Source organism: Neophocaena asiaeorientalis, unplaced genomic scaffold (genome assembly GCF_003031525.2).
Source record: "Neophocaena asiaeorientalis asiaeorientalis breed wild unplaced genomic scaffold, Neophocaena_asiaeorientalis_V1.1 scaffold965, whole genome shotgun sequence".
NCBI classification, from domain to species: Eukaryota; Metazoa; Chordata; class Mammalia; order Artiodactyla; family Phocoenidae; genus Neophocaena; species Neophocaena asiaeorientalis.
This window is the reverse complement of record NW_020172079.1, coordinates 141,885-156,611: the sequence shown is the minus strand read 5'-3', so window position 1 is coordinate 156,611 and position 14,727 is coordinate 141,885. Positions and strand designations below refer to the sequence as shown.

The 14,727-nt window shown below is 37.9% G+C and overlaps 1 protein-coding gene across 1 annotated transcript; it reads right to left on the bottom strand.

Moving 5' to 3' along the window:
* Positions 1-1,123: 1,123 nt before the first annotated feature.
* NUDT21 (nudix hydrolase 21) lies at positions 1,124-14,657 on the bottom strand. The gene is made up of 7 exons (XM_024751526.1): positions 14,386-14,657; positions 11,238-11,438; positions 10,311-10,374; positions 7,872-7,961; positions 3,454-3,529; positions 2,685-2,799; positions 1,124-1,406 (listed from the first exon to the last, which is right to left on the bottom strand). The coding sequence occupies exons 1-7, from the start codon at positions 14,499-14,501 to the stop codon at positions 1,385-1,387; spliced, it is 684 nt and encodes a 227-aa protein (XP_024607294.1). The 5' UTR covers positions 14,502-14,657; the 3' UTR covers positions 1,124-1,384.
* Between the last annotated feature and the right edge of the window lie 70 nt (positions 14,658-14,727).

Sequence of the window (14,727 nt, the reverse complement as noted above, 5' to 3'; positions counted from 1 at the left end):
ATAATTGCTTAACTGCTCTTGGTCTGATGTGCTCAAGTCTAAATAGGGAATAATGTATGATGTATCTTTCACATCACCCAATATTCAGGAGAACAGCCTTGTGGTCAGTACCATAAAGACGTACAACTAACCAAAAGGTCATTTCTATCTATTAAAAACATTAACTGTGTCAATCTCTTTTCTTTAAGTAGCTGCATCTTACAAGATTTCCTCTACATTAAACCTACAGTCAATCATCTGTAATAAGGTATACACAATATACCATTAAGCAATAACACGACCAGCAAACTCTTTTGCCTTAAGATTTATTTTTTAATTCCCTCAAATTTGATCCTAATTTAGCAGTGTTTTTAAAAGATTTTTTAATTTGGTATTTTTCTCTTAGGCTGACAAAATCTAATTCTGATTCAGATCATTCCAAAATATTTTTGAAAAGGCTTTGTGTCACTTGTTAAAACCAAATTTTCATCTCTTTCACTGTAACTTCACGTCAATTGAAATAACTGACTTTACAATCCAAGAGTTCAAAACGTAACAGACCCACTTTTAGAAACTTCTTTCACCTTCACAGATCACCATTTTACCACGGTTGTAAGAATAACTAAGATACATAAATTCCAACAGCACAAATGTTGGAATTTGTGCATTATGGGGGAGGGTCCTAATGAGCGCTGGATCTCTCTCTTTTTATACCAATGCCCAAAACTTTCCCCAGCCTAGTCAATTTTAATAGTTTCCCGTCTGTTTAATTAGGATCTGTTGTTTGTGAAGTAAGATCTGGTGATACTGGTATAAAATGTACTAGTCAGTAATACACTGGCAGTTCTGCTGTAATACAACTCATTAAGCGTGTAAAACTGGTACAGGAGTTGCACCTTGGACTCACTCAAGCAAATCTAGCTCCCAAAAGTAACAGAAGATCCTCATCACAAAGATCTGCAACACGGTTTTGGAGTATACCCCCAAGAATGGTATCAGAGCAAGGGTCCCACAAACTTTATTGACCTAAACCTGCCATTGTCTCTTAACATTCACCTGCCTAGTGGGGGAAAAGCAATCCTTGCCTGTAAGAATTTTACAAGTTTAATGTGAAATTAAAAAACAAAACAACAACAAAAAAACAAATAGAAAGAAGTACACTTTCTTTAATGTTGTACAAAAAAGTATGAGTAGAACCAAAAGTAAATTAAACATTATCACATTTGTTTATACCACAATCACATTTTTCATATTAACTTTACCATTCAAACAACAGAAAGTAGGTGGTAATTTAGGGACTGGGGAAGAGATAAAACGAAAAAACCTTTTCTAGCATGTTTACTCTACACTGTGTATAGCTGTGCTCACAGAGACGGCTTCCCTTATTTCTCTGCTGCGCAGGAATTCAGTTGTATATAAAATTGAACCTGAATTTTAAAAAGAACAATATCTTTATTAAAAACAGTATTATTTACATAGTTTCTACCTTAGTTGATAAAGAAATTTATTTGGACATTTCAACCCTCCCTTGACATTTTGGGCATTTTCTACACAGAGACACCCTTTTCTTCCACCTGTCACATCTTACACATTAAATAACTGTATCGCTGAATACTCACAATTTAAAAAACTTTTAAGAGTGTAAATTTGATTAATTATCCACTTTCCTTGAGGGAAGGAAAAGTTATTATACCTCATTGTATTCTGACCACTCAGCACAATTCCTGTTACCTGATAAGTAGTGTTTAAAAAATGAATAATATGACTCTTTTTTCATATCCCATACTTCACCGTGTAACCCATCAGCAGACCAAAGCAGAGGAGCAAAAGAGGAAGTCTGATTTCTGTGCCAAAATAGAAAGACCAATTCCATACTAAACAAGCTTTCATAGAAGGCCAAAATCACTACTGAAATTTTTTTTAAACTAACATTTATTAAGCACTTACCAGGTGCCTGGCATTATTCTAAGCACTTTATATGTATTATTTCATTTAGTCCTAACAATTCTATGAAGCTGGGACTACCATCCGCATTTACAGATAAAGAAACAGGTATAATAATTTGTCAAAGGTCACACTGCCAGAAGGCTATGAAGATGGAATTCAAATCCATGTAGAATCCATATTATTAACCACTATGTTATTCTGATTGACTCAAGGACCTCAACCAGTACAAGTCAATTTAAAAAACAAAACAACACACATTTCTCATCACTCCATCTGCCTTAAAAAAAAAAAAAATCAAATTCCATGTAAAACTTCAGGACTTAATCCCACATGCCCCAACTTGGGCCTGAATAGATTTCCAAATGGAAAGAGAATATGTATTATACCTAGAGATTCAATTCTCCACATTTTTATATACATAACTCCCATCATATTTATTATCCTCATATTTATTATACATTGCTGACTACTATTTTACCATCTCTTCTTTGAATGAAGACTTCAAATTTAACTGTAGAGAATATCAGATTTGGGGAAGAACAGATGCACAAACACCAGAATGTCATGCTGCAACTTAGGGTCTGAGGACATAGTCATATTTAATCTTTGGCTTAATCTGCACAAGACCTAAGGATCCATCTTCTGTCTTAGTTTCCTTGAAGACCAAAATTTATGAACTGTTCCTCCTCAAGTGGCTTGGATTATTTTAAATCTGGCAGTTTAGACTAATCAACCACAAAACATCCAACTTTCCATACCTGCTCAAAAGCTGGGGGAGACTAGAAATGATGGGTCCATATCCAGGTGCATTGTCATACAGTTCAAAAAGTGGTGCAGCTACCAGCTTGTAATTTTTAGGGACTGCAAACAAGGCTAAAATAAGATAAAACAGTATTCATTTTCTATATTTTCTTATATAATCACTGCTTCTACTTCGCTAGTAAAGTATAACCAATTTTACATTTGAGAAACTTTTGAGGAAAAAGTTAACTCTCATTAACACACTTTGGTTGTGTCTTTTAAGCAAAGTTCATAGTCACAGCTTTGAAACTGACTCTCCAAAGAGATCTATGCTGTTAACAACCACGAGCACCTTATGAGTGCTGGCCCTGGGAGAAGGGGGAGAAGACCCCTGAGCTTCTAATTCATTTTGTATTCCATTTTAAAAGTAACAAAAAATGGAGTAATTATTTGTTAATATGCACAACAGAGCTAAAGACTATATTAAAAAAATCAATTCATCTGTCTCCTAAAATTTTCAGTTTATCACAATGTGAAAATCAATACAAACAGCTAAACAGTTATTAATATTATAATCTGGTATTTTAGGCTCTAGTTACTTACTTTTCCCTGTAACATGACTGGCAGATCCAAGAAAAACTAGGTAAATCTAAAAATGGTATGTGCTTTTAGTTTAATGATAAATCCCCAAATTCAAGGAACTTGGGAAAAACACAAATAGAAGTATCCTTGAAATTACACTGCAAAAGTTTTTAGATGGCTGCCTTCAAAAACAAAATAACTTACCCTTCTCTTGAAGCTGAACCAAAAACAACTTCTTATGTTCCTTAGGTTTTGTAATATGTGCAGGAATATATGGATACTAAAATAACAAGAAAATAATTTGTAGTTGCCAAGACATCCCTGATACCTCCCATGCCTCCACTGACCAACTTCTCCTGTTTCAGACATTAAGCTCAAGTATCAGCCCTCTGAGACCAAGTTACTCATAACCCCAACAAAATATTAACATGTACACCATGGCTTCATTTATTTCTTACATGTTTACTCCCCAATATACTGTAAACTGCTTGGAGAAGAAGAATCCTTTCTAGTCTTCCCTTTACCAGGATCTGGTACCTAACAGATGTACTAATAAATAAATGCTTTAATAAATATAAAATATCAAGTAGTAAACCATTCAACTGTTCAAGACAATTAAATATGTACACATAGGATTTATTGCTTGAGAAGTTTAAACACAATGAAGTCTGATATTAATGTTTTTAATAAAAGTTGTCTTTTAAAAATATATCACTAAGTTAAATTTTCTAGAATCTTGATGTGGACATGTTTACTATATTAAAAGTTTAAATACAGCCCGTGAGGTATTTAACAGGACATTCCTCCCCACAACAACCACACACGTATATGGGACACATGCTGCAGGAACACCAGGTGAGCTGTCTTTGTCAGCTGGACAAAGTCAAATTGCTTGTGAAAAATGAGAAAATATTTTGAAGAATTTAAAGGGGTGAAGCGAATCAGAGAGAGAAGGTTGCTACCTAAGAAAGAAGAATTTTACAAGTCTAAGATAGAGACTTCTTTTTGTTCTGTGTGCGTATAATGAAAACCTCTCCTACATCTCCCCATAATACATTCAGAAAAATCTACTTTTCTTTTAGAGTATTTGAGGGCAGGGGAATTAACAAGTGCTGAAAATAGGCGTAATGGGAAAGGAGGATAAAAACAGTGGCTGCCAAAAGGAGGTATTTTCACCCCCATTTTATGTAAGGAACTTGTGCAGAGAGGCTAAGTATCTTTCCCATGATGATACAGCTAAGCAGCAATGCCAGGATTCAATTGAATCTATCCAACTCTCATCTAACTATAAAAGCCTATGTTATTTCCCACTATGCTGTCCCAATGGCACCCAACCAGTACTCTGGCTAGAATAATTATGTACCAGAGCCATCCCTAGGGTATAATGAAATCAAGACAGTTATCCTAGACTTTGGAGGTACCCTACACAATCATGAAAACCAGGCACATTGGCAGCAACAGAGACAAAGAAGTGAGAAGAGCCTGAACAGCACAGTGAGACCTGTGGTTCACATACAACAAAAGTTCCCAAACCATGGCCAAACCAGTGACCACCATTACCCCAGTTTTCTTCTACTCGAGGCTATATGTTCCTTTGTGTTTAAGCCTTTCTTTTCCATTCCTCATCTTGGTGTTTAAGCCAACTGCACTTTATACAAAAAGACCAGGGACATGGTGTGATGCTCTTTTCCCACTGACACCTAACCAATACCCTAAATTTACTAAATAAATACAAAGTCCTTATGTCATATCTTGTACTAACAGAGCCAAGCTTAGGGTTCAGTGAATTAAGAGAACTGTCCTAGAACCGTGGTAGGGGAGGTGAATGAGGGTATTCAGAAAAGTAGCCTGGAAAATGTTGGTATTATTACTGAGCATTTGCCAGTTAGATCAAGGAATGTTCAAGAAACCAAACAAAGTTTATAATAATTGTTCTATTTATCTTTGGACCAGAAACTTCACTATTTCCAGAAGAAATTATACTTTCCTAACGCCAAGACAATTCTCAGGTAGTGAGCACGAGCACCAGCTTCCACAGCACCTTCTCTTCCTATCCTGCAGCTACACCAGAGTCAGAAGACAACAAACACAACAGTCCTCTGCTTGGCTAATATTCTGTGCAATTCTTGACCTGGAACATCTCATCATGCAAAGAAGTTATCAAAGGCATAGAGCCTTGTCAGAAGAATTCAGGATCCAACTTAATAAGGCTCCCATTAGTCAAAAGATAGGAAAATTTGAGCATTAGTAACATTAGCAGTCATTATAATGGATTAAAACACATCAAATATATTAAAACCCTTTAGGTCAAACGACACTTTAAAAGGTCAACAAAAGAGATGCTTTTTGTGCTTCTCATCGGTTTCTCATCCCACCTCAAATTTCAGGGAGGCTGTGCTTTAAAGTGTCAAAAAGCTCCCTTGCTTGCTTCCAACATCCCACTCTTGCTTTTCAGCCTCAAAGCATTTCCAAAGCCCTGGAAATTCTCTCAACCAGTGGTAGGTCTCAAGATGAAAGGGCAAGGGAGTTATTACAACCCTCATCCAATGGGAGATGGAAGTCCCTGACCTTCCATCCTTCTAACAGACAATTCTGAGGTGCATCCCTCATGGTCCTTAGCAGGATCAATCCAGTTACCCACAGGTGTAATAAGATCAATTATGTACCCTTTTTTTAAAAAAAAAAAAAACAAAAACTGCTGCTTCTGGTCTCCCTTTCCCTGCACTCTGCTGCTTCCTGGGATCACATCCCAAACAAACTACCTGCACCCAAGTCTTTGTCTTACTCTCTTTTTGAATAAAGTCATGACTTTGGAGGATGCTAAGAAATTAACTCATTCTTCTGAACACCGGTAAGTAGAGGAAAAGAAGCATCTGTTTCTTCCTACACAAACTATACCTCAGGGTAACAAATAATTGGTAAGTTTTTCTTTACATAAGGAACACAAATCCTGATTAATTAGTAGATCTAGGAAACTATTACCCATGAGCTACTAACATTATGAAAAGAAACAACCAGACATTAGAAAATTCCTGATGGAAGTAAACAATACCACCTGTGGTAGCCAGGCTCCAAGATCACCCTCAATGATTCCTGTCTCATGGTATCTCCTCCCACAATGTACTATGTTGGTCTGTGTGACCAATAGCATACAGCAGAAGTGATGGTATGTCACTGCAAAGATTAGGTTATAACAGACTGGGATGCCAGCTGTCTTACTAGGAGTTGCCCTATGGAGATGCTCTCACAACAACTGAGGGAGGCCTTCGGTCAGCAGCCAACAAGGAACTGAAGCCTTCAGTTCAACAGCCCAGGAGGAAATGAGAGGTATGCTAACAAATACATGTGTGAGCTTGGGATCACATAATTCAGCCTCAGTCCAGCCTTCAGATAATGCAATCCCGGCCAAGAACTTGACCATAACTTAGCTGGGTGACAGAACCACCCAGCTAAGCAGCTCCCAGATGCCTTACCCTGAGAAACTAAGATAATAAATGTCTGTTGTTTTAGGCTGCTAAGTTCTGGGAAAACACGTATACAGCAATAGATAAATAATATACCACCTATGACAAGCCTTGTACCCCCTTCGCAAAAAAACTGAACCCAAATCCAGTCTCGTGATCTAACTAAGCAATTTATATAGGACACGGAGGAGAAAGCTATGTGTTCAATAATAACAGGGGAATGCAATCAGCAATGAAAACACTAAGGACTTTAAATGGCCTGTCTCCATTAACAAATAAATTACAAGGAAAAAAAGAAAGACAGGGAGCCAACCTACAAAAGAAAAAGAGACTTAAGAGACTATCCTAGGGACTTCCCTGGTGGTGCAGTGGTTAACAATCCACCTGCCAATGCAGGGAACACAGGTTCGAACCCTGGTCCAGGAAATTCCCACATGCCACAGAGCAACTAAGCCCGTGCGCCACAACTACTGAAGCCGGTACACCCTAGAGCCCGTGAGCCACAACTACCGCGTGCTGCAACTACTGAAGCCCACGCACCTAGAGCCCATGCTCCGCAACAAGAGAAGCGACCGCAATGAGAAGCCCACGCACCACAATGAAGACCCAACGCAGCCAAAATAAATAAATAAAATTTAAAAAAGAGACTATCCTAATTCAAACAAATTATAAAAATAAAATTTGAAACTATCAGGGATATTTGAACAGTGACTACACATTTAATGATAATTATTTATTTTTAGTATGATAATGGTAGCACTGTGGTTATGTTTTTAAAAAGATCCTTACTTTTTAGAGATGCACAATAAAATATTTACAACTGAAATTATATCTAGGATTTGCTTCAAAATAACCCAAGATGAGGGCAGCAGGAATGGAGCAGTCAGAGGAAGGATAGGGTTGGTGAAGTTTGACCGTGAGTTGCTAACTGCTGAGGGTGGATGATAGGTAATGAGGTTTGTTTACTTTTACTATTCTATTTTTGTATATATTTGAAATTTTCCTTTAAAAGAAAAAAATGCTTGGCTTTTAAAATTTAAATTAAGTAGGGAAGAAAGGAAATTTCAAGTCAAATTCTACTATGATCTTTTTAAATGGCTGGAATTAAATCAGCTTCCTACTTCCCCAAATGCCCAGCAAATGTAACTGAAAACTAACCTGAGGAGGTTCAAAATTTGGTCTCCACCAGTTACCAATGCAGTCATCAATAACCCAGTCTTGCAGGACTCCATCTTGACGACCCAGTATCTGTCAAAAAGAAATGGTAGAGCCAGTAAACAACTAAATATACATAGCCATGAATATCCTTCTTCAGTGAAGAAAACATCTTTGGCAGCACTCCTAATGGAGACTAATGGCTAATATGCCTCCCACATGGATTTCCTTTCTATAATTTGTTTATTATTTATTATGTGTCACTCTGCCCAAGACACACTATTAGTTCAAAATTAGCAGTCTAGCATCAACATAACCATGGAGGACCAACACATCTGTTCTATGCCCTTGCTATGCATGGAAAACCAAAGGTGATCAATTACCTACACCAGCCAACGGCATACAATAGTTTTTTCTAGAATCAACTGTAGCTTTTGTAAATCACCCATCTAACCAACCTATAGAAATAAGTGTGCAATATTCACAATTTTCATTTCTATAAATATGTATAACATAAGATTAAGGTTATTTTAATCAAAGCTATATTCTATATATTTTAATTGGTCAAAAATTCGTAATGAGAAAGAACAGTTCCCTGTCCCACTTCACCATTCCCACTGGCTATAACTTTCAACTCTTAGCTGTTTTCCCCCAATATTTGCCTCTATTTTTAAAAGCATTTTCTTATTTTTAAATAGACAGTTTATCTCAGTTTTACATTTACAGAAAAGTTGAAAAGATGGTACAGAGACTTCCCATATATCCCATACCCAGTTTTCCCTACTTTTAACATCTTACATAGGATAGCACATTTGCCACAACTGATGAACCAATACTGATACCTCCTTATTAACTGAAGTCTGTATTTTAATCAGATGACCTTAGTTTTTACCCAATGTCCTTTTTTCAGTTTCCAGAATCCCATCTAGGATATCACATTATATTTGCATTTCTCCTCAGGCTCCTCTAGACTGTGACAGTTTCTCAAACTTTCCTTATTTTTTATAACCTTGACAGTTGTGAGGAGTACTAGTTAGGTATTTTGTAGAATGTCCCTCCATTAAACTGGTAGAAGTCTGTAAGTCTCCCTATTCAGGATGTAAACTTTCATGTATTCTCCCTACCTCCTCAACTTTTTCATTCTTTAGTGTTTTCTGATTCAATCTCTATAGAGAATTAATCAGCAGCCAGTATTTGCCTAAATGTACACAGTGGGGAAGACAATCTAGGTATATAAATAATCCTATACAGACTGCCAGTCAATTCAGTTTTCAGTCCATGCATGCCCCCTCTTTCACTGGCACTAGGCACCCCCAATTCCTTGGCCTTTCTGGTGTTCTACAGTGCTGGGTCCTGGACTTGCCCTTCTGCTGGGCTGAGGTTCTGGCTAAGTCAGTTATGATTTGCTCATCTGCTTTCTAGCTTCTAACAGTTTTTTCTTGCTGATATCTCATTTTGCACTCCCTCAATCCTACTGGATTTTTACCTTTCTAAAACCCCTTTACTACTTGTCGGTAGAGTTCTGAGAAAAAGCTGAGGTAAGCAGGTAGGTTCAACCTACCATATGTAAATGAAAGTCCAAACATAGCACAATATTTAAGAGTTGTAATGCATTTAAAAAATACAAAAAAGACAAACCAATAGGTCAAAGTGGTAGAATTACAGGTGATTTTAGTTTTTTCTCTCCTACTTTCTGTATTTGCCAAACCTGTTGTACAGAATATGTATTAGTTTTGTAACTAAGGGGGTAGGGGGACTGCATGCTAAAAAATAAAAATATTTAATAATGAAAACAGCTTACAATCTCAAAAACCTCCAGCATCTATACGCATTTGGCCCCAAGTCTTTAGAGACAGACATTAGAACAACTTCTAAGAAGTAGCACAACTTGGGCAAAGCCTAAAAGATATGGGCAAAAATGAAAACAGGTATATAACAGGAATCATTCCCTTGTCAAAATTCTATTGACACCTATTCTGGAATAGAACTACCTGCATTCAAATCTCCAGCTTCACGACACACTAGTTGTATAACATCAAGCAAGTTACTTGAACTCTCTGTGCTCTAATTTCCTTATCGGTAAAACAGGATTAATAATAGTACCCACTTCCTAGTGCTGTTATGATGAGTAAAGGAATTATCGCATGTAAAGCACTTAAAGTGCTTAGCAGTCAGTACTCAGTAAATGTTGCTTCATTAACCATTATTGCTGTATATACAATATCAATGTAAAATAACGTTAAGATAAAGTAAGTATAAGTTCAACTTGCAGAAAATAAACATTGCACTAAGATTCTCAGGTTTAAGTTTTATTTATTGAAAACTAAATAGTTAAAATAAACTCATCCCTTTCAAGACATAAAAAAACCTGATTATGCATTAAGTTGATGGTATTTAAATGAGCATTAATGAAACCGTCAAAGTGGTTAAGTAGAAAAATACCTCTGTCATTAAGCGTTTTAGTCCTTCAACTTCATCTTCTCCTGGGTTAAGCTCACCACCAGGTCTGTATAAAGGTTAAGAATTTCAGCTTTCAACTTAATACAATTTGGGGATAACAGGAAAAACACAATAATAATTATTTCTATCAAGTAACTGCATAACACATTTCAGTATCACACGATAAGGCAATCAAAGCAAACTAATGTCAAATGGAGGGGGAGAATGTGCTAGAAAACTGAATTCATAATGTTAAGTCGCCTGACTAACAGTACACAAACCCTAGTTTTAAATAAACAAGACAGGTACCACTACATAAACATCACATAATTGCTGGAAACCAGTCCATCCCACTCTTTTCTCTCTGGACGTTATCTGGTGATAATGGAGTCAAGAAACGCCCAGAAAGCAGTGGACCCACATTCTCTAGATCTTAAGAATGGGGCATTTTTCAAAATTTCCAAACTAGGTATTTGAGAACTCTCTTTTTGGTACAATCTGGTCAAATAGTTGTGGACTAAACACGTATTGAGAGATTTATGAGCTTAAATGAGAAAACTAAACAATTATCTATAAAAATGTAACCCATTTTAAGAATAGGAAACACTATTCATCCTAAGCAGGAAATAATATCAATTGTTCTTAGTGATGCTACAAAGACACCTAGAAATTGAACTCAGACTCATTTGTTTCATAGGGCTCCTATCAAGCTCAGTCACTAACATCAACAATACACAGAAACATGCAGATTTGTACTTAGGCAATAAATGAGCACTGCACTGGAGAAAAAAATGCTTTTGAGTTTCTCTTTCTAAAGACTTCACTAACAGCAGTGTTTGTTGAGATAAATGACTAAAAGCTAAAATTGTATTCCAAAGCTGCAGAGAACAGCAATCCGATTAAAAGTTGTTAATTTCCAATGACACTTACAGTTTAAAGAAAGTTGTTCCCAGCTGTAGCAGTAACACATGGGGTAGCCGGTGCTCATGGACAATCAAAACCCCTTCTACAGTCCTCCTCATGCCAATTTTATCAAATTCCTCCCTCATGCGCTGAAATCTGGCTGCAACGGAGCTGTCCTTCTCATAGAGGGGCTCTTTTGTACCAAAAGTGTAATTGGTTAGAGGGTACCTGTGATCCAAAGACAAACATCAGAGAACTGTAGAACATAACAGGACAGATACCAATCACATATAAGGAAATCATGGTAAAAAGTTTATATATTACACTCAGAGACAATAGGATATGTCCAAAGTTAAACAACTAGTTAATAAAACAGCGGAGACTAGAATCTAGCTCTTTGGACTCTAAGGCCAGAGTTTTCATTAGAACAAGCTGCTACTTCATACTTGAACTTTCAAGCACAGATGACAGTATCCTTAAAGCCCTTAAATGCTTAGAGGAGTGGCTATCTGAATAACTGGTAATCCTCTGGTTTTAGATCATGGATGCTACACTAACACTGCCAGCCTGGCTAATGCGCCCTTAGGTTCCTCTACTAATCTAATCATAAATTCTATTAATTATGGGCGCTAATGGTTAATCTCTCTTTTTCTACAAGCTGAGTCACCACTTTCCATCATCTCCCCAGTTATTTTCTATTTCTCCCAGTCAACAATCTTCAGACTTTTCTCATACCTTTCTTCTTCAGATGAACTTTTCTTTCCCTTCTAAGCCTTTTAGCCTTCTGCATTTATTCTATTCAGTATCCCTATTTTTCCTTTCCCCTCATTTGAATCTTTTGCCCACTAGATGTAATCTGAATATTCTCTCCTCCTTTATCAAGAGTTCAAAATATGACTTATATTGAAGACAGTTTTCTTCTTGCCTAGTAAGATTTTTTCCTTAAAGATAGTTTAAAAACTCATATTTATATTTCATCACAGGTACTACCTTGTAACCCCTCGATCATAAGACTTACAAGAAGCCTTTGGTTATAAGCCTTTGAGTAAGAATGCTTTGGCCACACCTGTCTGTCCCCAATGCATTTAGTCTACCAAAACACCCTGCATTAGAAATCAACAACAGCATAACTAATCCACTTAGTTATTCTTGAAAGGGGAACAAATCAAGGTTGCCAAAACTTAAAAAATTACTTTAATCCCAGAAGCCAAATTCTAGGCATAAGTGAAGCAGCTCTAAAATAACTAAAATGAACTATTTCCAAGATGCTTTAAAGATTTTAAGAATTTCCCCAGTAGACTCAGTGCTAAATCTAACATCTTCATCACTAGCAGCAGCAATCCCACACAGCACTGTGTGCCCTGCAACTAAAAAGAAAATGCTTTATACATATTAACATTTAGTTCTCACAACCTGAGTTAGAAAGAATTAAGGACAGCTATAACACATCTCTACTGTAAAAGCCAGCTCTCCCATCACGAGATGCCATCAAGATGAAATATAAGAATTTTCAGCTGTGAAATGAGAGTGCCAGCCCAGATACATCTATAGTATTCCCATCATACTGTGAGCTTTGTAAAGCGGGGACTACGCCTTACTTCCTCACCCCTGTATACCCAGCATTATTCCCAGTGCCGACTACAAAGTAAGCATTCATGCAATATCTCATACAATACTTCCTAATAAAATATATTGGAGGAGAGAGAACTTGTTTTCAATTCAGACCATTACTCACCCACGTGAACTGAGTTCACAACACAATCATTTCTGAATACTGTGTTTATATAGGAGAGGAAAAGTACTGCAATCCATTAACCCATAACTTTAATGGAGCAAAAATTAAAACATTTTCACCGTTAGTTCCATATAATGGCTTGATGCAAATTGATCCAATAATCAAGGTAAATCAAGGGAAAATTGTGAGTCCTAGTTGTAATTACCAGTGAAAGTAATCCAGAAGCTGTGCTTTCACATTTTTTAGAAAAACATTTAGCCTTTCCCATTTCATGGGAATATTATGAGGATTTTTCTAAAGACATCATAGGAAATTAAAATGCTATTATGTTAGTGTAATAGCTAAAGATATTAACTTGTATAATATCTACTAGTTCCAGATTTCATAAACCCAACATTTTTATTACCTAAATTTCCAGTACCTGTTTTGTCAATTAAAACAACAATAACCATCTTTTCAATTTCAAATCGCTTTTGAGGAAAGAAAGTTCATTTATTTGAATATAAAATAGAGAAACACCTAAAGTGTCCTACTGAAACACCAGTATCAGTAAATCCTTGCACCCTTTAAATACTGACCAGCATAAACTGGCCGTTTTCTTCCATGAGAGTCAGCACCACGGTGCCTCACAAACTTTCAGAGGTGATTAAAAAAAAAAAAAAAGCACACATAATTTCTTGAGCAAGACACAGCCCGAATGTCAATTCCCTGTCACAGCGAGGTTACTTTTGAGAGCGGCTTCGAAATGCAATGGCTTGAAGAGCTTAAACAGAAAGATGCTGAAAATAAACGCAGCCCGCAATGGGATCTCTGGAGCTTCATTGTGGTCCTCGCCACGGTCTGAAAGCCCAACCACAATGAAAGCCGCAGCCCCCTCCCAAGATGGGCCCTCCTGGGCGCTTGGATCCTGTCGCTGCGGCAGGGAAGACACGTGAATGCATAGGAGGAAGCCAGATAGCCCTCAGCAGACGAATAAAATGTGTATTCAGGAGCTGAAACGCAATAAAGCAACAGAGGAAAAAAACTAAACTTGCTCATTATAGCTAGATCTCGAAATCTATTAGAGCAAAGCGAAAACTGCAAAATCGATGCTACGTTATACCACTCGTGCCAAATAAAAACACAATACGATACCATACACGCGATGCTGAAGGATAAACATCACGGTTTGCGGCCGCTTATCTCCGGAGAGGTGAGGAAAGAATGAGTTCACAGCAAAGGGGGTTTTCCTACAATGACTGAATGCAGGGACATGGGAACAAGCTATCTTTCCAGAAAAGGGAAAACCCTCTCAACTAGGACTCTAGCCCCGTGGTGCTGGAGGTCGAAGAAGCGGAATCCCCCGAGGGCGCGCCAGAAGGAGAGAACTGGAGTCTTTAGGGGCGCTCACGACGAAGGGGATGCCGACAGGACAGCGCGCGAGGGCCAGGCCGCACTTACAGGTTGATGGTGCGCTCCAGGGTGAGGGGCTTGGTCTGTTGGATGTACTTGTTGCCGAACTGGTTGACCCCGCGGGGCCAGCCGGTCTGCGAGCGATTGGGCGGCACCACGGACATGCTGGCGAGCTCGGGCACTAGCGGCGAGCGGAAAAGGAGTGGCAGGGAGACGTTCCCTGTGCGGGCAGCCGTTATCTGCGACCCACTCAGCAACCGCCGCCCGCCATTAACAAGAAAGCGCCCGAGGAGGCGTACGTACGCCGGAAGTGCAGCCAGAGCCTCTGGCGGCAGGAAGTAGAGAGGCGGTGGCCTGCCCGACCGAGCAACATCGATCCAATCGCTGCTG

Bases quoted from the DNA above. Each gene is read 5' to 3' on its own strand.
- NUDT21 (XM_024751526.1), bottom strand. From the start codon at position 14,501: ATGTCCGTGGTGCCGCCCAATCGCTCGCAGACCGGCTGGCCCCGCGGG. The intron at 10,375-11,237 runs GTAAGTGTCATT...ACCTTTATACAG, and splicing joins GGAACAACTTTCTTTAAACT to ACCTGGTGGTGAGCTTAACC. The intron at 2,800-3,453 runs GTAAGTTATTTT...ATCTTATTTTAG, and splicing joins GGTTCAGCTTCAAGAGAAGG to CCTTGTTTGCAGTCCCTAAA.